At 52.2% G+C, this 26,878-nt stretch overlaps 1 protein-coding gene across 5 annotated transcripts in view; it reads right to left on the minus strand.

Annotated features, from left to right (window-relative positions):
* Ccdc149 (coiled-coil domain containing 149) overlaps positions 1-26,878 on the minus strand; it is a 90,578-nt gene that overhangs the window by 15,195 nt on the left and 48,505 nt on the right. For 3 of the 5 annotated variants that reach the window (XM_078021146.1, XM_078021143.1, XM_078021142.1), the window contains 7 exons: positions 16,553-16,669; positions 15,779-15,951; positions 15,084-15,156; positions 13,702-13,786; positions 10,391-10,535; positions 3,734-3,810; positions 2,196-2,228 (listed from right to left, as the gene is read on the minus strand). In XM_078021146.1, the coding sequence (XP_077877272.1) occupies positions 2,196-2,228; positions 3,734-3,810; positions 10,391-10,535; positions 13,702-13,786; positions 15,084-15,156; positions 15,779-15,951; positions 16,553-16,669 (703 nt within the window). The remainder of the gene's footprint in view (positions 1-2,195; positions 2,229-3,733; positions 3,811-10,390; positions 10,536-13,701; positions 13,787-15,083; positions 15,157-15,778; positions 15,952-16,552; positions 16,670-26,878) is intronic. The other 2 variants (XM_078021147.1, XM_078021144.1) reach the window with 1 other exon arrangement.

Below are 26,878 nucleotides of genomic sequence, written 5' to 3' on the forward strand. Positions count from 1 at the left end.
CACTGGTACCAGCAACATCAAAGCTCTCCCCCCCCAAAAGAAGAGCACGTAGAAAGAGGAACAAGCCACTCCTCATCCGGGCCCCATCCCAGAAGGGGTGGGGAAGAACTCTCACCCAGAGATCATTTCCTGATAAGGAAAAACACCAAGTTTCCATCATTCTTCTAAATGTCTGCAGGACTAAAATACCTTCCTAGAAGGCTCTGTGTCTCTTATTTCTAAATATCAAGTCCAGATCCCATTCATGTTGGCCAAGCTGGCCTCAAGTCTGGTGGTCGGCCACCTTGTACTTCCATCTGGTCCTTAGGTCTAGAGGTGGAAGTCCACAAACTGGAGTCCACTGGTGTACACAGCCCTTCCACTCGGCTGTGTCTGAGCATCTGGAAGCTGTACTGAGGCCTTCTGGCACAAAAGCCCTCCCCTGCTCCAAAATGTACCAAGTATTTTCTTTTCTTTTTTTTTTAATACTTATTTTTAGTTATAGGTGGACACATTGTCTTTATTTTATTTTTATGTGGTGCTGAGGATCGAACCCAGTGCCTCACGCATGGTAGGCCAGCGCTCTACCTCTGAGCCCCAGCCCCAGCCCCTGTACCAAGTATTCTCAAGCCACACGTTTCCTTACTCAGGCTGACGCCTGAAGTACGGAGGAGGAAAGCTCAAAGGCGCTGCACTAGCGGGAGTCCCTGGCTTTCAGTGTGTCTTTTGGAGAATGAACACATCCGGGAGCCACCCTCAGAGGCACCTGTGCACCAGTCTTCTGCAGAGGTGGGACAAGGGCTGAGAGAGGAGCTGGAGGGCAGCAGCTTGGGGAGGTGATGGAGGGCCATTTCTTGCTGGGGGCACGGTCAGTGGGGTCCCCCTCTGGCTCCCTCAATAGCCCCACACCTTTCCCACCCATTGCAGATGCTCTAGAGTGTGGAAGAGGCTTTGCTACCCATGACTTCTCTCTGCAGGCTGTGACATTTATTGAACATGCCCACCTCCTGCTGTCCACTTGTCACTGAGAGAGCAAGTGGGGAAGGAGAGGGCAGTCGATGAAAAGTCGCAGCGCAAAGTCCAGCAGTCAGTGCGTGGCGTGGTAGCCAGGGGCAAGCTCTCCACGGCCTGCAGGCTCTCTGAAGGGCTGTCACCGACACGACAGGCTGATGCTTGGGTTCAGCACCACCTCTGTGGCCTTAGGTGTCAACTAATGTCCTTCCTGTTTCCTTATGTAACATGAGGGGATCTGACTAGGTCCGGAGAGGGGAGGATGTTCTCTCACACAGCAGCTCTGGCCGCTGCGGGCAGCATCTGGGGCCAGCCAGGCAGAGCCCGGTGCCCCATCAGCCACGTCTGCCACTGGAGTGGCACCCAGTGCTGGCCCTCCGTGACCCTGCTCTCGCCTGGCCTACCAGGGACTCCTCCCGTGGGTCCCTCACACACCAACTTCTTTGGAACCACGTTCACTTTGTCCTCCTCTCTGTCTGAGCCATCCCTCTCGCTCCCTAACTGCAGGCTCCCGGAGGGGACGGCGGGGTGACCAGCACCCTGGAACAGCACCACATCCACAAAGTCTCTGCTCAGCGAGGTGTCAACGCATGGACGGCTGGCTTACAGGAGAAGACACCAACCCCTTCAAGGCACTGTCAAGAAGACGGAGCTGGTGATCTCTGGAACATGGGGCTCGGACCACCAGCTGCCAAACACAGGGATCTGGGGAGTGGATGCGGAAGGGAAGAAATGGGGGAGGGGGAGGAGAACCCCTGCCTTTCTCCACCCTGCGGCGGTAGTTCAAAAGGAAACACAGCGAGCCCGGGAGGGACTGTGGGGCCTTCAGTGGAGGAGGCTCCCCGCCCTGTGTCACCAGGGATGGAAGACAGCATACCACGAAAATATCACAGCACCCTCCCCAGTGCACCAGGGAGATGCCACCACGTCACACAGCTGGGGATCTTTCTCTGTCCCCCCATTGGTATCCATGAGGAGGCAGGGACAAGAACAACCAGGCAGCGGCATAAAATCCACCCAGGTGGGTCCCTGAAGCTGGCTCCACCCTCTGGTGTTGGCTTATAACTAATTGATCTCTCTGTTCCCATGGGCTGTTCCAGTCAGAAAGGAACACAGACAATGCATTGCTACTTATTTACACGCAGGGATGATACACAGCATGGCTGGTGTTAGCCCCAAAGCCCATATTTCAAAAAGGAACATACTCCCGAGTCCCACGGAAACATTGTAGCTCAGGCCTTGGGCAGCAAAAAAAGAGAGAGAGAGAAAAAAGGAAAGAGACAACTGTTATTGAAAAATGGCCATTAAGTCCCCCCAGGACCAAACAACACCAGAGACAGAAAATTCTCTGCATTTGTTCACTTATTCAACTTCTGTCTTTTTACATAAATTATAGAAATGAAATAGAGGGAAATTTCACTAAGTCATTTTGAGAAACAAACAAACAAACAAAAAAACAAACCCAAACCACAGTACGTGCACAGAAACAGGAATCCGACTACACAAATAAATGGCGACTTTGCCTGAGTGTGTGGAATGCAGTGCCCTAGAAGAGAGGTCTGGCTTGGAAGATGAGGTCTAACAGCATCAAAGGGGCCGTGTGCAAGATGGGGCATTCGATCCCCAGGACGCACTTGCCACTAATTAGTTCTGTTAGGTCTTATGACACCAAGTTCAAGGAACCTCTGCTAGAATTCCCAATTTATGAGACGCACTTCCAGGCAACCGGAGGCAGCTGTTCAGATTCACATTTAAGAAAACTCTATGTCGTCCACCTCCCTGTGGCAATTTCCATTTGTCATACGTTACAGGGAAGTAGCCCAAATGAGTCAAGGGGAGAAGAGACCGGTTTGAACAGAAAGGGTAAGTAACTAAAAATACCCACACAATGCTCCTTCCAGGGACAGAGGAGGTGGTGGGAAAGGATAAATATAAGTTTCTAAAGAGTATCAAGACAAGGGGGACCGCGGAGGGGGGGGGTCTCCTGAAAGGGGTATTTTATCAAGATAAATGGGATAAATATAGCTAATTAAAGGGAGAAGTCAGAATTTCCTCTCGCATTGTACAACTGTGGGGAAGAAAATCTCGGGAAACTTGTTTTCCAGCCGTGTGGAAATGTGATGGGGAAGCAGGAGACGATGGTGGGGAATGACGTTGGGGTTAGAAAGATTTGTTGGCCCTTCACTTTTAGCACAAATTAAATTGGTGATTAAATTGCACAAATCTTTGTACAATCTTACATTTGATTTTAGGGCTCCTGATTAAATTGCACAAATCTTTGTAGAGTCTACATTCATTTTAGGAGTGATGATTTCATTGAACAAATCTTTATATGATACAGAAAAAAAAGAAACAATTCACTATATTCACAAAGATTAAGAGTGTGTGTGTGTGTGTGTGTGTGTGTGTGTGTGAGTGTGTGCATGCGCGCGTGCACAGACATACACAACGACAGTTTCAGAATTCAGGTTAGCGAAACTTCAGTGCCCCACAGAGGAGACTTGAATATTTTTCGTGTTTTTCTGATTCTGTCCCCTCCCTTGATGGTTTCTACATTTAAACACCAGTAGACTTTTCAACAATGCTCTCCAAATAAAAGGTCGTTGCAAAGACAGAATCCTCTGTCATTTACATGTAACTTAATCCTCTGCAAATTACATGAGAGTTTCCTTTAAAACAGAACAAAATAAAACATAAAAACCAAACAAACCCGCAGAGACCGTTTCCATGAAGCCTCGCTTACCTGGAAGACTCCACAAACCAGAAACTTCCAGAGTTCTTAGTTTTTTCTCCAGCTCAGCCACACGATTCCCTAGGATTCTGGAAAAGGGGAGAAAGGGGCAGCAGATCAGTGAGTGACCCACCAGCTGTCAGTGCTGGGAAACCCTAACAGAAAGGGCTGAGATTTAAGACCTGAGACATGAGGCACGTGCATCTGGGTAAATAATGCTCTGTGGAAATAGAAAAAAGGTGAATGGTTCACGTGTATCCACAAACGCCAATCAAGAAAGTCCTCTGCTGCAAGGTGGATGCCTGGGAAACTATATGGAATTTCTATTTAAGAATTGTTCATTATTAAAGATGGCAACTAATCATGACCACCCTAAGTAGTGTCATACTTTGGTTTTTGTGAGAGTGGATTTGATTTTTGCAAACAACCAAGTCCAACAAATCAGATGGCTGAACATACTGGGTCATGCTACTTTGGGGGTCAATGTACCTTCTTAGTTTCTTCTTAGATGTCTTCCTTCTGTCCGTATTCCTGGTGCCTAGAACACTGCCCAGTGTAGGGAAAGTTCTAATAAATATATCTGATTAAAAAACACTTTTCTTGATGGTGTGGTGGTAAAAGCCTGTAATCCTAGTGACTCGGGAGGCTGAGACAAGAGGATTGAGAGTTCAAAGCCAGCCTCAGCAATGGCAAGATGCTAAGCCACTCAGTGAGACCCTGTCTCTAAATAAAATACAAAATAGGGCTGGGGATGTGGCTCTGCTTGGGTGTCCCTGAGTTCAGTCCCCAGTACCAAAAAAAAAAAGAAAAAAAAAAGGTCTTTTTTTGTTTGTTTATGATTTGATATTATCTATGGTGAGTATAAAAACAAACATTTTGAAAGAGTTTTCAATAATTTTGTTGCTTTCAAGATGTCCACCATTCTGACTCCCTGGGCTATGTAAGTTCTGGAATGAATATTGGTGAAGGTCCCATTCTTCAGTAGGAAGCCACACTTTGACCTGTGCATGGTTAGACATCAACATGGACATGCACTCCCTCCTTCACTTTATGCAAAACTAAATACAGCTGGGAAGTCACTTGATGGTTATCTAAAACGTCAACCACTTTCCTTTGGCCTGGAAATTGAAAACCAGTCTTCATTTTCTGGGGGGGGGGGGTTCTTCCTGGCACTGCTGAGCTAAAGTGACATGGAGATGACTTTAACAGCAACATTTCAATTCCTTTCAGCAAGAGAAATCAGAACACCAGAATTATTCTCCCACCTCTCTTTAGATCCAGAGATAGCTGCACACACCCACGTACACACGCGAACGTAGCGTGGATCCGTCTCTCCCTGCACGTATAGCTGGCTTGGGATTATCCTGCTTCACCTGAGTTGACCTGCAGCCTCTTAATTAACATTCCCTTTGAGTTCACAGAAAACTCTGATGCTACTCTGTGTGGCTTTCTTCATCTGGGTACTTATGGCTTTTCTTGTCTTCTTTTCCTTATGTCTTAAAATTGTGCATCGTCTTTATCAATTACTTTCCATTTTCACTGCATTTACCAGGTCTGTTCTGCTTTCATGCCCCTGACCCTTCCACCAGACACTGTTCTTCCTAATCTCACTTTCAATATTTTGCTCAGACCTTCTGATTCGAGCTCTCTTTTCACAGATGACGGGTTTTGAGATGCAATCATAATGGTCGGTGCTCAAGTGGACGCCTGTTTCTTAAGGAGATCAGATCGTGTGCTCCCAGGCGCCTCTTGGAAACAAAAGATAAGGCTTCCCCTGCCTATGCTGAGGGCTGCCGTCCGGGCTGTGGGCAAAGGCCTGATGCACAGACATTAGCTAAGACTTTTACAGGTGTTTCTGGATAACACAGCCATTTCTCCCTGAAAGGACACAAAGGGAATTTGCTGGTGTCCCCAATAATCTATGTTCAGGGTCCCTGCTCAGGTCTCTCTGTGGAAGCTGCTTTCTTCTCTAACTTAACCATCATCTGCTGCAGGACTGGAGGTGGTAAAATGAACCCAGTAGAAGTTGTGGTCGGAGTAATAAACAGTAACAAGAACACCGTCAACACCAGTGGCAAGTGCACTACCATTACAAACCTCATTTTTCCTGAGTCCTTAGTATGAGGGGTTGCTTAGAGGATGTGCCTGAGCCTTGGTGGTTTCAGGACCAAGAACCCAGTGACATGCTGTAGCAAAGCAGCCGATAAGCAGGGGGAAGGGGGGCTCTTCCGAGTTCAGCAAAGACTCAAAGACACAGTGACTCGACTCGAGGCAGAAACAGGCTTAAGAGAGGTGATTTTTTAGGGGGGAGGGACGGTAGGGAGATTTTCATGTGAAGCTCTTATTGGCTGAGGGTTTTCTAGGACAACAGACTGTAGGTCACATCCCGTAGCAGCACAGGGAGACCCCAGAGACTCCAGGCTTCCCCTCGGCTCTCCAGCATGGCTCCCCTGACCATGGCTCCCCATGACCATGGTCCCCCCTGACCATGGCTCCCCCTGACCATGGCTCCCCCTGACCATGGCTCCCCCTGACCATGGCTCCCCTGACCATGGCTCCCCCTGACCATGGCTCCCCCTGACCATGGCTCCCCTGACCATGGCTCCCCCTGACCATGGCTCCCCTGACCATGGGCTCCCCTGACCATGGGACTCCCCTGACCATGGCTCCCCCTGACCATGGCTCCCCCTGACCATGGCTCCCCCTGACCATGGCTCCCCTGACCATGGCTCCCCCCGACCATGGCTCCCCACGACCATGGCTCCCCTGGACCATGGCTCCCCACGACCATGGCTCCCCACGACCATGGCTCCCCCTGACCATGGCATCATGGAGGGCAGGTTTGTGGAATCTGCAAAGACAACATTAACCATTAAGGGAGGAACTGCCCACTCTGTGCCCCTCTCTGGATATCACAAAGATGGGAACCCCCTGGGGAAGGCCAGAGGGAGGTACCTCAGCCCTGAGGGGAGACCTGCAGCTGTGTCTGCACAACCTGGAGACCCCCCACACCCTGGTGGCCCTTTGAACCTCTGCTCTGACCCGTGACAGCCTCTAGCTGCTAGAAGATCTTCAGTGACCAAGCCCCAGGGCAGGCGAAGAGGTACGGTTGGAGGGATAGCAGGAGAGGCGTGTGAATACTGTCCCCACCCCACCCCCTCATGCAAGGACTTGGCTTCTGGGGAAGGGCAGGGGCACTAGCGGTGCTGTTCAGTGGACAGGAACAGTGACAACAGCCGCTCTTACTAGCGTGCCACCACCTGCTCCTTAGATCAACCAACCACACAACCGCCAACGCGTTGGCAGGAAAAACCTCAAACAAACTGTCCATTAACTGAATGTCAGTCACTCCATGTTTGCCAATGTGCTTCAGGATGGCTCCCACGGCACCTTCTCCCTGCAGAGGACAACTGTCAAGCCAAACCGGAAAACCAGAGGGGGGAGCACACTCTTCCAGAAAGGGGTCCCTCCGTCCTGCCCACGGGGCTCCACCCAACACAGCTCTCTGGTCACTTCAGTGCAGAAGGCAAAATCACAGCAAACAGGCCAAATCCAGATTCTATTCTATCCTTAGCCCTTCATCTGTGATTAATTTCCTTACATGCCCCCAAATAAAACAATGAAAATATGAAACTTAAGACCGTCTAAGTGTTAAAAAAGGCACATTAGGCACCTCATGGACTGATAGGAAGCATCTCTAGGATCTCTTCTTAAAGGGAGAAGGCACGACGCAGAGCAACGGAAACAAAACCTCTTGTGGTGAACACTAGCTACCATTGTTCACCATTTTTCTATAAACACATGAATATTTATGTGTGTGTATATATGTGCATTTTGCATTTGCCTTTGTTATGTGTCCTTTGAAAGCATAAGAAATTAGGATCCGGCGTTTCTCCCAGGAAGGGGATTTGGGCAGCTGAGGGAAGTTTGGAGATCCATTGTTATTTAACCACGGATGGCTCAAAAATGAATAAAACACAGTTAAACAGGCAAAGGTGCTTGAAGACCCACCAACGTGGCCAAAGGGAAACGCAGTCTCTCTTGGCCGAGGAGGCAGTGCTGGAACCTGGGGATGTGGCTGCCCGGGTGTGGGCAAACGAATCTGCCAGAAGATGCTGGAGTCCTCTGCAGAAGGGTCAGGCTGGTGGCCTTGAAAGGCTGACTCTGGCAGGCAGGGCACTCAGCCCAGCTTGACCTCGGTGGCTGAGCGGGGGCTCAGAACTCTGATTGGCGGTGTTCCTGGGGGAGGGGTGCAGCAGGGGGTGGGGGTGGGGTACAGCTGGAGTGTGAGGATCTCGATTTGCTGGGTGTGAGGAGCAGGAAGGAGAAACCGTGAACCTAGCAACTGGAAACAGGGGACTGCCCTTGATGGGTTTGTGGGGACAAGGATCTGACAAGAGTCAGTGAGAGAGAATGAGAGGCAGAGAGACAGGGCACGAGCTCGTGGGGAGGGTAGTAAGAACAGGAGACTGGGGTGGGAGACCCGGGGGCAGGGGGATGAGCAGAGGAAAAGCAAAGGAGACCCTTGGGCACCTTGGCACCCAAGGACGACGCGGTTCGAGATGGGCATCAGGGTGCTGTCCACTCAGGAAACAGTGAGTGACCATCAAAGAAAATGACAGCCGGGAGGCGGGAGAGCCAGGGTTCCCTCTCTTCCTGCACAGGACTCTCCTGGGGCTGGAACCCAGAGCCCTGACCTGCCTCCCACCGGCCCCCGGATCCCGCATTCCTGGTCAAGGTCCAGTGCCCTCCCAGGGCACTCCACCACAGGCCAGTTCCCGGGACACACTGGAGGGGTGGCCGGTGCAGAGCACGGGAGGCCTTCTTCACAATAGTCCCAAGGGAGTGGGATTCCTGGGAAGGCCCAGGTTGGGAGAGGCTCTGGGGTCCAGGGTGAAAGGGCAGAGGGCCACCGGGGAAGGAAGGTGAAGAGCCAGACAGAGGAGGCCAGGAGAGCACAGCCCCCAGAGCAAAGTGATGGTGTGGACCACAAGGTGACAGGTGGCGTGTGACGGGAGGAGGGGAGGCAGGGACACTGGCTGAAGGGTGGGGCAGGTGGAGGGACTGACTGCCGCAGATCGGGGTCTGGAGGACCTGAGGGGGTTGGGAAGCGCCCCAGAGCTCCCAGGAGGGGCTCAGTGGGCAGGAGAACAGAGCAGGCTCACTGCGTGCTCGGGCTTCCTGAAGGGATGGGACAGACCTGTCAGGGTCCCACAGATGCCAACTCCTGTTGCTCCCTGGGAAGTGTCCCCAGGTCACATCAGTATGTTTCGTCCCTTGGCGAAAGTTTCATTTTGCAAGAATGTTGCAAAAGTCCGATGGTCACCCCCTAGATCTCTGCTTCCTTCCGCACACATCTTCCCTGGGCTTCACCTTCTCCTTCTCCTATCTTGTTTTTTGTCTTATTTATTTTCCCACCTGACTCCCCCCCCACCCCCTCCCGCCCCAGCGGCTTTTGCCAGCCCCCAGTGCTGGATCCCTCCCCTTCTCCCTCCCCTTCTCGCTTGCAGCCTGTCTTTCCACTCCCTGCTGGGCTCCTCCACACTCCATTCTGGTTCTGAGTGCAGGTCTTGTGAGCAGGACCCAGAAACGGAATTTGCAGAGCTGTGTGCAAAATAAAAACATGAGCCATGCAGATTGAAAAAAAAGAATTTCAAGATGGTGACAGAGGAACAGAAGGGTCACGAGTCAGGCCCTTCTTAGGACAGGCTGTGTGCCAGGAAAGGGGCCCTCCTAGGTTTTGAATATGCTCCCCAAAGTTCATATGTAGGAAACTTAATCTGCAAGTTTATATGCTAGTGGTATCAGAGGTAGGGCCTCTGGAAAATTATTAGGACTAGATAAAGTCATGGGGGTGGGGACCCATGATGACATTAGTGGCTTTATAATAGAGACTCAAGCTGGCATCCTTGCTCTGTCTCACCGTGTGATGCCCTTGTCATGTTATAATGCAGCAGGATGGCCCTCCCTGGGTTCCAGTTCTGTGTTCTTGGACTTACTGGTCTCCTGAACTATGAAAAATGTTTTTTTTTCTATAAATTACCCAGTCTCAGGTATTCAATTACAGCAACAGAGAACAGACTAATGTGTGTGATATTTATTGCTTTAATTTATTGTTTTTCTTTACCATTCTCTGAACACTTTCAATTTTGCTCTGTCACTTCTAATTGTTATTCTAACCTACTGTAAGTTGCTTGATTTTATATGACAAGAGGCAACGTGCTATAAAAACCAAACGAGACGTTCTGTTTTATTTGTTGTTCCTTTTCACCATTTCTTTTGCTTATTTGGAAGAGTGACATGAGACTTCCCCACAGGTCCAGCTGCCTGCAGTTGACGGCTCCTGCCAGTCAGAGCCCCTCCAAGTCACACTGTGAGGGGCACTGAGTCCCCCCACCAAAAGAAGACCCAGAGGAGCAGTAGGTTAAGCCACCCAGGCAGAAATCACGAAATACACATTCCTCAGTGTGTGCCTCGGGGCAAGCTCAGCAAGCTACGCCCAGCCTTAGGGCCCTGCTCAGCTCCAGCAGATGGCCCAGAGGCAGGCACAAAGCAGAGCACAGAAGCTTGAGGGATGTCACCTTGAGCTTCTCCCTGGCTGCCCTTCATTTCTGGTCACCTCCTCCCATCTCTTCCCTCCCAGCCCCACCCCAGGGCCCTGCCACCTACTTGTTGGTTTGCCTCTGGTGCTGGATGACCATGTTTTTCTCGTGGATTGTCTCCAACAGGGCGGTTGCCAGAGATTTCAGGTCAGAAATGGACTGCGGAGTAGCGGGGAGACTGCATCCATGGTCCTCGGAGAGCAGGTCCTGAACTAGGTAGGGCATGAAATGGACAACTTGGGGTAAGTTCTTCGAGAACGCTGGACTGCACACCCAGGTCAACCCCTCCTGGAGAACGAACGGAAGGTTCCCAGCTTTGAACTGCTGCTCTACTGCACCGAAGGTTCACCTCGATTGTCAAGAGTAAAACAACATAAAACCCACAGGTGATAATGGACTTTCATCTGCAATTTGAAAGAAGATAATACTATTTGCATTTGCCTAGTATGTTAGACACTTGCAGGCTAACTCACTGAGATCTAAAATTGAAAAAAAGGTAATATGCATTTCCATTTCATGGACAGGAAAGCAAGGCACAGATGGGTTAGACACATTGGCTAAAGGTCACGCGGCCACACACGTGACAACGACTCCTACCCCTGAGCCCCTTGTTTGTACTCGGATAGTGCGATACCCCTGGCAGGTGGTCAGATAATGCAGGAGGTGATTTGGATCGCAAAAGAGTTTTTTGTGTGTGTTTGGGTGGCTACTTGGCTATTTGAAGGTATTGTAGGAAAGAAAATAAGTGGCATAACAACTGAGTGATTTTATCAATCACAGATGCTACTACTGAAGACAAGCCCAAGTGGAACGAGTCATGTTAAACTGCTTCAAAGAAAAATACTCAGCCAATGATAGCATGAAGTGGTCCAAAGATACGGTGAGGAACTGCACAGCAGACTGCAAGTGCCTGAGTGCTGGGGAAGAGATGGCCACAGACTCGCTGCTCCTGGATGCTCCTTGCTCCACTAAATGCCAAGCCACGCTCATGGCCAAGTTCAGCATGAAGCCAAGGCCCACACAGGCCAGTGTGCCTGCAGGGTTCCGACCCCCATGAAGGGGCCCATCTCTTCTGCACCCCTGCCCTGGATGAGGAGTCCCTGTTGACAAACTCCCAGGAGCCTATAAATGTCGCTGATAGGAAATGCTCTGGCTTTTTGTGTTAGCTGCAGAAGTGTCTGTTGAAAAAAATCATTTCTGATTTGTCTTCACGCTAGTTATCACTATATAATGGGAGATCCCAGGTATGGGATGATTAGTTTAGTGAAAAGTAGGCCCACTGCTTCCTTTATGGCAAAGATCATACTTGTGTTAATACAATAAAGATTTCATTAGCATCTCTGGCAACAAAACACCCCAATGAATAACTCGTGAATATCATCCGCTAAACTTTCTACGACTTTTTCATAGGGATGTGCTAAAACTCTGCTTCCCCATTTATGTTGGGCTGGGCTCAAAGTGACTTAAATGTCAGAAACCATGAGCCCCTCCCACAACATGAACCTGATCTACACGTGGAACTCTGCCTCTGCTACCCTAGGGTCATTGAGAGGCTTCTGCATACCGGTCCTTTCTTACTCTGAGTGTCTATTCTTCAAGTTTGGTTTGCATATTTTGGGGGGCGGAGTACTGGGGATTGAACACAGGTTCGCTACCACTGAGGTGCACCCCTGGCATTTATTTGTTTATTTAATTTTGAGACAGGGTCTCACCAAGTTGCTTAGGGCCTCACTAAGTTGCTGAGGCTGGCTTGAACTTGCAATCCTCCTGCCTCAGCCTCCTGAGTCACTGGGATCATAGGCATATTTCATGGAGCCTGGATTGGAGTTTTTGCATCTTGCATTATCCCACCCTTATTTTTAGAAAGGGTAGTTAAACAGAGATGATGTAAAACAAGGACACTGGATCTCCTTCCAGATAGAAGAAACAATATAAATCTCTCATTATGTATCTTTGAATATTGTTCCTATGTGACTATATGTAAATCTATGTGATAATATGTAACTATATGTAAATATATGTGACTATATGTAAATAAACATACAATTTTTTTTCCTTCAAAAATGGGGAAAAGTCTTGATTTTTCTACTTAACGATATTCTACAACATTAACATCCCCTAAAACATAAAACTTAATGGCTGTTTTAGTAGTCCATATAACGATATATGCTAATTTATTTAACTACTATTTGATATTTGATGTTTACAATTTTTTTTTATAACTAGTGAAGAACTTTCTTGCAACAAATGTTTGCATGTGTCTGTGATTATTTCTTGCTGGTTCAAAGGGGGATCAGTTTTGGCTTTTCACAGTGCTTTGCTGTAGATGTGTAGGCTTTGATTATGGATGCCAAAGATCACTGTTGATAAGCTTTTCATTGGGGTTTTCTGGAACGGTTGAGTCAGACTTAGAGATCTGTCACCGTGTGAGGGGTGGCTGGTGACGCCATCCAGGACCACACTGGGAACCCACACTCAATGCCAGGTTGCTATTTATGGTAGCCGGAGCTACGCAGATGGGCTACTGCATGTTTGTAGAGAATATCATTGTTTTCTTCTAAAAAACATTCTAGGGTGTTCTTCCCCCATGGAGTGGACAAACAGAAGTTGCCTGGTGCAGAGCCCTGGCTGCTGGGAGCTGGAGACCTGGCACGTCTGTTTCAGCCTCTGTGGCTCTGATCAGGACGGCCACACGTAGGTACGGTGGGCACCGTCAACGGCCCAGAGTGGGCCACTGAGCCACTCGAGGCTTATGTTTAGAACTGAATTCCAAATATTGAGTGTCAGACGCAAGCTCTCTGCTATTTATTCCCCTGGACTGTTCCTGGGAGATCATTATTTTTCATAGGAATTGACGAGAAGGAGGAACAAAATTGCAATCAATATGTGCTGCTTTGAAAGAGGCACGTGTTCCAAGATAGAACAACTTCAGCAGCTACGGGCTTTCCATTCTGATGGCAGAGGCCAGGAAAGGAGACTCCAGGAGGTTCAAGCACATCTTGGAGACAGGTGCTCGGCTGCGATGAGGGGAGGAAAAGCCTCCCTAAAGGCAGAGCGCCGTGTGGGGCACAGGTATCAGGAAGACCTAGTGCAGTGGTTCCCAAAGTGGGGCCCCAGGGCAGCCGCAGTGCCACCTGGGAACACAGGTATTCTCAGGCCCCCTCCCCAGACCTACTGACTGGGGACCTCTGGGTGGGCCTGGCACTCTGTGTTAACAAGAACTGCAGGGGATCCTGATGCAGGTGGGGGTTTGGGAACCGCTGCTCTTGTGGTGGCCTTGCTTTCCAGCCCACAAAACCAGCAGCTTGGATGCCACGTGGACCCGAGCTCCGGCGTGCCACGTTCATAAGTTGTCCCACCCGGGGCACGAGGTCCTACCTTGCTTCGCAGACAGGACTCCGGTCAGAGCGCTGCTGCTGGATTTGCCCTGGCCCTTTGAGTTTTTCCGTCTCTCAAGGGCGTTCTAGAGCAGTATGGGGAGAAAACAAAACCTTGGTCAGGAAACTCAATGAAGGAAAACACAGGAGAGGCATTTCCCCTTGGCACACGAGGGCCCCCTGCAAGCTCCGAATGCCAGCCTAAAACACAGAATTCTCAGTCCTTGCCAAAGAGTTACGATTTTATGGATCCAGTAAAGAGTTTTTTTTAAAACGTTGCCCCCTACATTCAAAAGGTGCTCGCTGCATATTCATTAAATTAGATTAAATCTGAAACAAGAACACAGTCTATCGTGCTTATGTTATGGAAATCCCTTTTAAAGAGACATGAAACAGAAGAAGTTTATTTTCATGCAGCAAAGGGGGTCTCTGGAAGGATCTGGGCCCTGGGTTGGAAAGAGAGCCACAGTTGATTAGTGATGTCTGCCATGGACACAGGTTAAAGCAGGGCATCCGTGCCACCTACGCGTCCTTCTTAAAACAGACTCTTGCATTAGAATTCATGTGCAATATATAATCAGGGCTTGGCACATAGAAAAGAATATATGTTAAATAAATGCATCCACACATTTTTTAAAATCATGCATTAAAAGATGCATATTTCTCTGGCTGCATGTGTTTGTATAGATCAGTGTAAACCTAAGTGTGGCCCCACAGAATGGAGCAGCTTGGCGATTTCTGCAAACAAAAGCTAAAGCCAACCACCAGGACCATGAGTGGGCTCTCCCAAACATCTAGATGGCTGCAGCACTTCGCCCTCAGGAAGAGAAATCAATCTATTTTCAAAGCAGAGAAACCCAGGAGGTTTTTCTAATTATAACACTTAGAACCAACATCTGCAGAAATAGATATTATCAAACTAATGGTGCTAGAATTAGACTAAATAACGATGGGGAGAATTCAGACCTTCTGTCTTTTCACTGTGACGTGAACATGGTCGTTGGACTGCGATTTCTACCCCCCGTTGTTCCTCCGTCCCTTGGAGATCATTTTCTTATGCCTGATTATGAGGCAAATAGCATCTAACGACAGGGGATATTACAAGAAAATAGGCAGGAGCCCTAATTTCATATGGACTGGGGCCAAGAGTACAAATCACCGGATTTGGGGGTTCAGTGTTCCCTGACAAGACTTCAGCAACAAAGGGCAGACACCACTTTGGTGGCCTTTGCTGTTGGAGGTTGTTACTGGTTATCCTAGGAAAGCGCCCCCCAGGTAGAGCTCCCCCCAGGTAAAGCTCTATGCCTGCAGCTCCTGAGAGGGATTAAAACGGGTGACCTTCAGGAGTCAACAGCAGACCGCACGGTGGTGGTGATTCAGTACCTTGTATTTGGCAATGTTGGATTTCAGGAGGTTCACCTCTTCGTGGAGTTGCTTTAGTCTCTCTTGAAGGTACCTGGAAAGGAACATCCACAGTCAGGATGTGTCTGGGGACCACGCCAAGCCCACACTAAAGCACGAGAGGAAGCAGTGGCAATCACCTGCCAGCCGGGGCCACTTTGCACGCCAGGCTCGCTCTCATCTCAGAAAGGAGCGGGAGGAAAACGTGCGTCTTCGTGCCCTTCTCTTAAGTGGATGCGATCAAGGTCAAACACGCCCAAATCACAGACACCCTGCTCTACGCAGGCCTGGCCGAGCTCCCCTCAGGGACAGGGCACAGTGTCCACCGAGTTCTCATTAAGAGGGCTCCTCTGGGGGGAAGGGGCGACACCAGGCCCCACGTGAAGTCAGACACACGCACACTCTGAAGTTGGCCTCCGGGGAGAGAAACAGCTGAGGGAATTTCTCAATTTATTTTCTCATTCTCCTCCTTCCCCCTGACAGCAGTCACACGGAGCTGGCTCCTCACCCTCTGGCCCAACCGCGAGGGTGCGGGGAAGAGGGAGAGGGATGTGCAGGTGTGGCGCCTCTGACCTTTACCGCTAGTGTGTGACACTGGTGTCATTTTGAGGTTGTGACTTCCTTTCCACTCTAAGGCAATTTTCTCAGATGCCTCAGGGGCTTCCCGCGGCTCTTGCCTGTTTTCCATGCACAGAGCGTCCACGTCGATGATGCGGTTCTCGTGGCCGCCCAGGATGTGGTTGAGCTCCTGGTTCAGCCGCTGCACCTTGTTCTGGTAGGAAGCCCGCTCGTCCTTCACGTCCTGGAGCTCGTCCACCGAGGCCTGCAGGTCCTGCTCCAGGGACTCGATCTGGAACCCAGGCCGGAGCCGCCCTCAGGACCCACCGCCTTGGCCCCTCGGGCTTCCTGACCCACATGCTGTGAAGCCACAGGCAAGGCCCAGGGACAGGCAGAAGCAGGGGCCGCCCTTCTGGCTGGCATCACTGTCCCTGAGACAACCGGGCAGGGCAGCCTGGAAGAGCAGAAGCAGGTCCCCCACCTGCAGCAGGCCCTCCGGCCTCAGCTCAGAGAGGCTGAGCTGGACGCTGGCCACAGCGGCTCCTCAGAACCACTTAGTAAGAGGGCAGAGCTGTCGGGGCCCTGGGCTGCTCCCCACCCAGGGCCCTGTACCCGAGGAGATTCTGCCAAGAGAAGCCTCGCTCAGCATTTTAGTGAAAACTTGGCCAATTCTGTTCAGTTTTTCACATTTTCTCCCCTCGTGGTCTGTCCTGGGAAGGGGCAGAGTTGCCTGTGTTCAGAACAGAGGCATCGAGCATCGGGGGCGACCCCCATGAGCCAGAACCCAGAGCCCGGGAGCATGGAGCAGCACGGAGGAGAGCCCAGCTGCTCTTCCCTGCACCGTGTCCCCCTGTGCCCACCCGTCCCCCGCCCTCACAGAGGCCAGCCCTCACCTGCTCCTTAGCCCGCTCCAGCTGCTGCACCAAATCTTCACGTTCGTGGGCTGCAAAGTGCCGTACGCCAATCTCTTCGTCCCCAAGCCTCTGTTTGGCGATTGTCATCCTCAAGAGCTGCAGTTCCACAGGATGGAGCAGGGGATGGAGAGAGACAGATGGACAGACAGACACACAAAGAAACAGAAGAGGAATAAGTAAATAAGGACATCCGACTGAAACTTTGGATAGGAAATACGCTTTCAAGAAATATTGGGGGAATGGCTGGGTGTGGTGGCACACCTGTAATCTCAGAGGCTCAGGAGGCTGAGGCAGGAGGATGGTGAGATCAAAGCCAGCCTTAGCCAAAGTGAGGCCCTAAGCAACTCAGTGAGACCCTGTCTCTAAATAAAATACAAAACAGGGCAGGGGATGTGGCTCAGTGGTCGAGTGCTCCTGAGTCCAATCCCTGGTACCCAAAAGAAATACTGGGGGAAAAAGACAACTGCATGTGGATACGATGGATCCTTTAAAAATATTTGTTTATTTATTTTCTTATCTGTAGATTGTTACTTTATTTATTTATTTTTATGTGGTGCTGAGGATCGAACCCAGGGCCTCACACATGCTAGGTGAGAGAAGCCTTGCTCAGCATTTTAGCAAAAAACTTGGCCAGTTAAGTTCAGTTTTTCACATTTTCACAGGATGAGCAGGGGATGGAGAGAGACAGACGGACAGACAGATGAAGAAACGCTGAGTCACAACTCCAGCCCCCTACGACGGATTTCTCACCACCTACGTGTGTGCACGAAGCCTGGCCTGGAGAGCGAAGGCGGATGCACCGTGGGGCAGATTCTGGGTCTCCCTTAAAATCGGCAAAGATTCAAAGAGGAGGACCCCACGCTGCAGAGGACCCCCGATGGTGAGCTCCCAGGCTCTCAGTGACCAGGCGACACGACCAGGAGCCCTAGAAACGTCCCTACCCAAGGACGCGTGCCTCCACTTGTGACCATCTGGGCTAACCCAGGTAGGGACTGGCTTCGGGGAGGAAGACAGGTCGACTGCAGGGCCATCCAGAGTCAGGGAGCCGGACACAGAGCCGACAGCAGAGGGTCAGCAAAGGCCGTGGCCGTCAACAGCAAGCACGCGGCTGTCGGAACCGCGGGCTCCGCGAACCGCGTCCTGCCAGGCAGCTTCCTCGCGATGCCAGGCTAAGTGGGAAGAGGGGACACAGACTCCCCTACGGATGTGATTCAACTGTCCCCAGAGCTCATGAAAGAATGACCGACCGAGTCCCCAGATCACTAACATGGCGTGTTTGGGGAGGAGGCTGCACGGCTACCCGGCCTTTCTTTGCGGTTTAGTTTTTTAAACCGTAGGCACAGATTTCATTTGATTTATAGGTTTGAAAATCTCCAGGGAGAAAATTCCAGTCTCCAACAACGTCGTTTTCCAAGGGACCGCCCAGAACCCAAGCTTCTCCATGTGACCTGGCCAGGGCAGCCTGCTGGGGCCCTCCTTGCTCCTGCGTGGATCTTAAGACATTATTTGAGACGACTTCGTGACTTTGGAAGTCTCTGAAGGGTGCAGGGCAGGGGGACGCAAGGGGCACAGGAAGCAGCAGCCGTGGCCTTGGGAGACCAAGGAGGAGGACAGGAGAGCGCGTTGGCCCGTGTCGTGTACTCTGAGTCCTGGTCTGAAAATCCCACAGATACCGTGGGGTGCCAGGAGCGGCCGCGTGCGTCCCTGGGCCAGGCTGGTGGCTGCGCTGCAGGGTCTGCTCGCCGTCCTGCCTCCGCCCTGTTTGCGGCTTCTGGATCTGTGACTCTGCCTCCCCAGCCAGCCCCCTCGTAACCCCAGCTCCACATTCGAGGTCTCCCGTGATCACTGTGGGACACGCGCAGAGTGGTGAGAATCCTGAGGGCCACAGGTGCGTCCCCAGTTGAGGTCACACAAGGCCACTTCCCCCTCGTGATTCAGCGGGAACCGGAGACGAGGGGACTTCTCCCAGCCTCTCGTTAAAATAAAAAAGGCTTTTATTTTTCAATCCTGCTGAGGTTTGGGGACATTCAACTGTGTATGTCTGTGGGGCACCACATGCTGTTTCAACCCACGGAAACAAGGGGTGCTGGCCACGTGTGGGCCATTAGCACAGCCACCACCTCGAACGGTTGCCACCTCCTTGTGCTTCAGCTATTTTGAACCAAACCGTGGATTCTCTGGGGCTGGGGAGGCAGGAGGACTCCCCTGGCTGCACAATAGAACATGGGGACGTATTCCCCCATCCAACGGCCACCTTGTACCTGTGGACCATCCCCCTCCCCCACCCCCTCTAAAAACCACGGTTCCACTCTCTGCTGCTCTGAGATCCTGAAGTATTTGTCCTTCTGTGCTTGGTTTGTCTTCCAGATTCATCTGTGCGGTCACAAATGTACCATAACATCTTTTTTAAGGCTGAATAGTATTCCACCGTGTGTGTGTGTGTGTGTGTGTGTGTGTGTGTGTGTGTGTGTGAGTGTGTGCAGCTGGTGGTGGACACTGGTTGGTTCTACACCTCGGCTGTTACGAACAGCGCTACGGTGACAAGAGCTGGTGTCTCTCACGCATACTGATCTCGGTCCTTTGAGATGATACACTCAGGAGTAGGATTACTGAAGGCCAAGAAGGGGAGCGTCCTTCATGCCACCAGACTCTTGGCTCAGGACATCAGAACCCCAGAAGTGCACACACAGAGGGACAAACGCCAGCGGAACAGGAGCCAGCCGTCAGAGGAGGGCCTGGGAGCCGGAGCGCTGAGCCGTCCCGTGTGGCCACGGGAGCCGGTCGTGCCCTTAAAGCGGGGACTTCTCCTGGGACGTGAAAAGCAGATCGATGGCCTGAGCTCTAAGTAATGGAGATGGCGGTGGCCCGGCCACAGCATGCCTCCCTGACCACTTCATCCAGAGCCCCACAGTCAGGTTTGTGTTCTGCCGATTAATTATTCAACGTGTTTATGGAGCTCCGACAGCCATACGAGAGAGTCTCCTTCTGTACACGGACGCCGTGAGGCTTCGATGAACACGGCGACAGTCACTGGGCCTTTAACGTGCACACGGTCGCCACTGCAGGCTGCCGGGCTGCACGGGTGGAAATGCCTGGTTTGGGAAGTGAGTCCCGAGTGGGAAAGAGCTGGTGGTGAGTGAGTCTGAGATTCAAGGGCAGCGAGCCGAAGGAGCCTGAGATGACAAGATAGGGACGGCAAAGCCCGGGGAGAGTCCTCCTGCCTCCCCAGCCTCAGAGATGAGCTCCTGTGCTCTGGAACCCGCAGCCTGGGGCCCCGATCCTGGCTCCACATACCAAGCTGTGCAACTCGGAGAATGTATCTGAACATCTCTGGGCCTCAGTCTCCTCGAGGGGAACCACCGGGCATTGGGGCACTCGCCTGAGGGCTGCTCCAAGGTGAGGCGAGAAAGTGGGGAACCTTCAGTGGCGCCTACTTAGGGGGACTCAAATACATGTGTTCGGCAAGAAAAAAAAATAAAGAGAAAGAAAGAATCTTAAAACTTCGGCGACCATCCTGTGGCCAATGCCCTAGCCCGGGAGTGGGGTAGGAAAGTAAAAGTATGTTGATTTATTCAATGTACAAATATCATGTTGATTAATACATTTGTGCAAAACCAGGCTGTTGATATCTTCTGTGACACTACACCTCAGCAGCATGACCCCAGCAAGGTGCCCCCAATTCCTGGGCACGTTCAGGGAACATCAAGGGGAGGTTGGGCTGGACGCGGATTTCTGCCACGTACCAGGCGGATGGCGGCACCTGCCCTCATCAGAGACGGCGCGTCTTCCCGGGGACACCTGGCGCCACCCAGGAGCCTGAAAGAGGCTTCACAGACGTCAGCGGCTCCTGGCTCCCCGCTCACATGGGGCCAACCGCAGGGTCGGCGTGGGCCCCGCCAGGGACGTCCACCTCCAGCTGCACCCTCATCTGCAGGAAAATGCCACCAAGCAACTGCTCAACTCCCTCCGACAGGGCTGTCCGGGTTCCACCACCCGCCTCCCCTGCAGCCCGCAGGTGGGTCCCAGCCCAACGCAGCTCCCGCTCCACCAAGAGGTGCATCCGAGTGCTGATTGGGGTAGAAATAAATGTTTATGAATGGATCACGGCGCCAGGCATCAGCCCGCGGATGAGGCACAGCTGCAGTGGGGCCGTAGCTGAGGGAGATGGCCCCAAACCATGTGCTGAGATGGCTTGGACAGCCCTTCCCCCAGCCGCCAGGACCCTCCCCAGGCTTCCTTCTTTGATCTAGGCCTTTCTCTCTCATGGCCCTCAAAAGCTCCACCTCGTCTTGTTTTCAATCACCTGAATCTATTTTACCCAACAGGCAGGCAGCCAGGTGCCGGAACAGCTATTCTCTGTGTTCAGATCATTACTCCTGGCTGTGTGCTCTTGGCAAGCTATCTAAACTTGCTAAGCCACGTGTGACTTGACTTGCTGGCTTTGAAAAAATAAATAAATAAGGATAAAAGTTATCTTGTAGATAGGACGACCATGTATGGTTGCCCAGGCTGTGTACTGCACATCTGCAGCTCCAGGGGTTTCCATTCCTAGTATGTGAAGATACAGTGCAATGGTCACTGTTCATGTGACTCTCGACGGAGCTTTAGAAGTGTGATCCCCAGTTACACTTGGTATAGTTACAATTCCAACACAGTGGCTATTATTTCCCAGGGCTATTGGAAGAGTCAGATGAAAGACCTGCTAACAGGAAGAGGATGCCCACCCTTCTTTGGCCCTTGTCCTTGTGTAGGGCTGCAAACAGCCCTCCTGGACCCGGGGTCAGCAGGAAAGGCATTTGTGAAACATCCACTGGGCCCCGGGCTGTGCTGAGCAACCTCATAAATAACGCCTGCCCTCCTATTAGTGGGGGAGGGTACCGGGATTGAACCCAGGGCCATGAGCCACATCCCCAGCCCTATTTTGTATTTTATTTAGAGATAGGGTGTCACTGAGTTGCTTAGGGCCTGGCTTTGGCTGAGGCTGGCTTTGAACTAGTGATCCTCCTGCCTCAGCCTCCTGAGCCTCTGGGATCACAAGCATGAGCCCCTCCGCCCAGCTGAAACCACGCTCTACTGATCAGGGGGTCCACTCAGGCCACGAGCTCATCTAAGCCAGGACAGGCTCAGGGAGGCTCTCTGAGGGCCAAGTGCATCCGAGTCTCCTGACCAGGAAACATCAGGGAGTGCTGAGCTCCTGCGCCTGCTGCTGATCTGGCCGAGCCTCGCCCAGGGATCAGGACCAGGAACCCAGGCAGGGCAAGACGTGACGTCTGGTGTGGCGGAGGCCCCCACTCCCGCAGTGCTGTGTCAGTAGCTTCTGTAACGCCCGGGCGGGGGCTTCTCATCCTGTGCCCTCTCCCCGGGAGGCTCTGTGTGAAGCCTCAGCTCCCAGAGCTCCTGTCCCTCCTCCAGGACCATGACAGACATCCTCAGCTGAGCCACCTCTGTTTTAAGGGTGTACCCTTTAATGAGCCACCTGCAGGCTGATGGCCTGTCTCTATTGGCTGGTGGCTTTGACTCATGGGTTTGCTCGTCAAATCCATCCAGAAGTCCATGTCAACAGAGGATGGTCACAGCAGGCTCTGTCACTGACGGTGCCAACCCTGGATGAAGCAGAGGTGTTACGACCGTCACCTGCTGCGACATAAAGCTCATTGTTGAGGGCAAAGCCCGGGCTGATGTCACCTTGCTCACTTTAAGTCTGCAGCGGGGCCCAGGACGTGGGAAAGCGTGATGTTGGCAGGAGCAGTGGCCCGGCTGGGCTTCCCGGGCTTCGCGGCAGGTGTGCTGCTGGACACGTCGTCCTCTCTAACGGAGGCCACTGTGGGTCCTGTGGGGGGCTACCCTCCTCCAGGGCACAGCGATGACCACCGGTGAGGGTCCTCACCCCAGTGCACAAGGAAACAGGTGGCCGCCAGGAGGGATGACCTTCAGGCTCCGTGGGGCTCTGTACTGGAGGCTTCTGGGCCACCCTGGGCCTGTGTGGCACTGACCCTGCCAGACGCCCACCCAGGGCAGGCACCTGCCGCCTTTCACCAATAGCGGCCCCCGTCCAGCGAGGACACCCACTGGTCTTCCCAGCAGAGCCACCGCCCCATGATTCTGTGCGTCTTGTCTCCTGCTGTCTGTCCCCCGCCTCCTGGACGCACAGCGAATCCCCCCGTGGTGGAGTGGTGTTTGTGCTGGCTTCAGAACGACAGCGACCGCAGCTTCCCACCCCAGAGGCTGGTTCACCAGCGCCCCTCCTGGGTCAGGGACCCGGCTGACCGCTGCTGGCTCTATTGTCCCTCGACTCCCAGAGGCCTCCGCCTTCCTCCTGTCCACCTCCCTGAACCCACTCTGCGCCCGAGGCCCGACGGGGAGGCAGGCGGCCCTGGGGCGGGAGAGGGTCCCTCTGGGACCTGAAGCCCCGTTGGTCCTTATTCGTCACACGCTGACCCAGTGACTGTGGGGCCACCCAGGCCCTGGACAGCTTCTCCTGGTGGTTGACGGCGGCAGCACCATCCCTCCCTTCCCCAGGGGGCTCTTTCCTCTTGGCCGTGAAGACCTGGGATTAGGCAGGGGTGGAATCTGGTGGGTCCCTTCCTCGCACCTCTCATCTGGTTTGGGCTGGGTCCGTGGTGACCCGGGAGCCTGAGAAGTCCCTGGGCGCTGGGCGGGGGGACTGCTGCTGTTGGTGGATCAGGTCGCTCTCCGGGGTGCAGGAAGCCCGGCCCCACGGGGGCCAAGCTGCTCCCAAGCCAGGTGGCAGCGAATCCCGGGGGCTGCAGGGTGCCGAGGCTGCAGCTGGACCAGTGGAGCAATCAGTCTCCCCTAAGATGTCCAGGGAGTCACTTCCCTCCACCTGGGTCCTCGACACAGCGAACTAGAGGCGGGGCTTCCCGAAATGTGGCCCGGGGTCGGCAGTGACAGTGGCACTCGAGGTCAAAGGCTTCCCCTTGGATGGCCGCTCACCCATGACCGCCGGCCGTCTGGCTGCACCTGGAGCCGCGGTGGTGGCCAGGGTCAGGGCTGAGCCGCGGGGAGCAGGCACCCACTCTCTGCAGGGGCTCCCAGGCCGCGCACCTTGGGCTGGCTCTCTGCTTCCCCAGGTCGCTCAGGACGCCTCGCCCGAGTGAGTGGCCGCACTGACCAGGTGGCAGCAGCGTCTGTGTCTCTTTCTCTTTCTTTCCTTGAACCCTTCGTTGAGCCTCTTCTTATTCCTGACTTGCTCACTGACTTCCGTTCCTCCAATAAAGATCGTGTCTCATGTGGAGAACGAGGACGCCCCTTCCCAGGGCCATTCCAGTGTCCACCTAAGGTGGCCATCAGCCTGAAAAGAGCTGACCCCTGGGGCTAGGGTGCCACATGGGTGCAGTGCAAGGGCAGGCAGAGCAGGAGACGTGGGCATGCACAGGACTGGCACCTAAGAGCTGGCAAAGGCTCCCCTTGACCTGTGACCTGGGCAAGGAGCAGGAGCCTGCAGAGGAAGGCAAGGGAAAAGCCGTCTAGGCAGAGCAGACAGCAGGCTCAAAGGTCCTGTGGCAGATGGTGGCAGAGCAAAACATGGCTGCGACTAGCTTAGGTATGAGACGAGCCTGGTGAGGATGCGGCTGGAGCAGTCTGGTGAGACTGTGGAGGCCGGCACCCCAGGATGGACTGAGGAGGCCAGCACCCCAGGCCGGGAGGTGGCCCAGACCTGGGAGACGATGGCAAGGTGGCAGCAGCCAGTGACATAACGAACCAGAAAAAACCTCCCAAACCAAACCTCCAGAGGATCGGCCCATTCTCTGCCCTGCAGTCCCAGGGGCTGTGACCTGCTGTCACTGTCAAATGAGTCTCCTGGCCTCATGGTGAGGACTGGGGTGGCCTGGGGGAGGCTGTCCATGACGCACAGGGCCTGAAAACAGACGAGCCCTGGGGTGTCAGAGGCCAAGGAGGACGCAGACGAAGGCCTCGCGCACGCTCTCTCTCTCTCTCTCTCTCTCTCTGGTGGGGGCTGGGGGCTGGGCTGAGCTCCTCCGGTTGAGCTCCGCTGGACACTGTCACATCTCCTGCACCTTCTGGCAGGCCAATGACCTCACAGGCCCTGGATATGAGTCACTCGACTCTGAGCCTCGGGGAGAAAACAGTTGATGAACGTGTCCGGCCTCTAAACGGAGACCCAGGTCCCAAGCAAATGGTGACATTCAGACTGTGGCGAGGCGCAGCAGCTTAGTGTGCACACACACGCACACATGCACACACACGCACACACACGCATGTCCCCCCTTTCTTTCCTTGAACACCAGCTGCTGATGTCAATGCCTAAACTTTCACTCGCTTAAAAGGCAAAAAGATTGAGTGACCAAAAGGCAGGAGGGCATTCAGGAAAGCTGGAGCAGGGCGTCACCACCCCCAGTGGAGGAAACAGGACAAGAACCGCCAACCGGGAAGAGCCATGAACCTCCAGATCTCGCCTCCCAGCAGCCTTAGGACGTCCCCAAAACACCGCCAGCATTTTCATGAGCTTAGAGAAAGCTGCACACATTTCACTTCGTTCTCTATAAAACCTCGCCCTGTGTTACCACTGGAGGAAGGGACTAAGAAGGTCTGGTCTCTAATTAGTGACCAAACACCTGGGTGACAGGGCTTGAATCCTGTAATGATGACTAAAACTACACAGGAGGCCTGATCAGCTTGTCCAGTGTTCATTAGAACCTTTCCTGGTGTTCTCTCTACCCCCTATTTCGTGGCCAGGAATAGTAGAGCCTAATTTCTTGAATTTATATGAAATCCAAAAGGTTTTCTAAAACCTTAATTTAAAAAAAAATTAAAAAATGAAGGCAGACAGAGTAGAGAAAAGGCTATGTAACAAAGGTTCTAAGCCCATTTGCTGTTACTGTAACAAAATAACTGAGGCTGGGTGCATTACAAAGAGGTTCTGCAGGACTGATTGGTTCTGTCAAGGGCCAGAACATGGCAGGATGGTGTGACAGGGATGGGTGGTCTGTGCCCAAGAGCTCAGACAGCCAAGAGGAAGCCTATCCAGAAAGGAGTCAAGTTTGCTCTTTTATAACAAGTGGCTGTTCTGGGAACTGACACACTCCAGGATACCAGTGTCTGTCCCTTCCTGAGGGTGGTCATGAAGTGACTACCTTCGATTAGCCCCATATTTTAAAGGTCCCGGCACCTTTTGATACTGTTACACTGGAGACCAAACTTCCCAAAATGTAACCCTTTGGGACAAGCCATCTCCAGAGGGCACACCATCCCAGCTGAATGTATGTCCTCAGATCCGGCCTCCTGATGCAGCGGAAGGCAGAGTCCCCTCTGACCTCGTGCTGTAGAAGAGGTCTCTCCCAGACAACTGTCCCAGACAACACTGTCATTTCTTCTTTTAAGTGACCATGTTGCAAAATGGGGCCTTCCAACAACCAACAACTCCCAGCAAAAGCAGTCACCATCATCTGTCAACCAATTTGGTGACATCCAGAAAACACTTCCCCAGGAAAGCTGCTCTGAACACACACACACAATATGTGGTGGTGGTGGTGGTGGTGGTGGTGGTGGTGGTGGTGGTGGTGGTGTGTGTGTGTGTGTGTGTGGCGAGGTGTTTGTTTTTTGTTTTGTTTTGGTTTTGAGTCAAAATCCAATGCCATCTCCATGGCAAAAATCTGCCTCTGGCAAGAAGTTGAAAATAAATCTATCTTGGCAAAACAGGAAATTATTTTGGGGGACAAAATTAAACTTGGGTAGTTTTTCTTTCCTTTCCCGATTGTACTTTTGTTCACGGCTTCAGCGGGAGAAAGAGAGAGTACGCACATCGAGCTTGGAGTTTATGAGTTCATATTTTATAATTAACGTTGCCAACAGGGGAGTCTGATTAATACCAGGCAGTGGATTTTGAGCAATGTTCCATACAAATTGCCAAATTTAGCAATAAAATAAATTGGTTATGTGAACATAATTAGTAGGATGACTACTTAAAATTCAAAACTGAATGTGAATAATTCCAAATCATCTGAGCCACAAATCCATTATTTGTACAGAAGGGGAAAGTATAGCATTTGGGTTTTATTTTGCCCTCAACCGCAATGCTCTCCACCACCAAGCTGAGCATAATGAAACCCCTGCACCCAGTTGTAACAATGTTTTAGAGCAACCCAGAAACACATGTGTTGGCAGGTGTGCCCACAAACACACACACACACACACACACACACACACACACACACAGCAATGCAATAAAGATTAGAAATGCTAAACTGAATTTTCTTTGCAAATGTCAAATCTATCACAAAATTTCCAGCCATGGTGCATTACATTTTTCCGACATGCTATACA

Source organism: Ictidomys tridecemlineatus, chromosome 9, assembly GCF_052094955.1.
Source record: "Ictidomys tridecemlineatus isolate mIctTri1 chromosome 9, mIctTri1.hap1, whole genome shotgun sequence".
In the NCBI taxonomy this organism is placed as follows: domain Eukaryota; kingdom Metazoa; phylum Chordata; class Mammalia; order Rodentia; family Sciuridae; genus Ictidomys; species Ictidomys tridecemlineatus.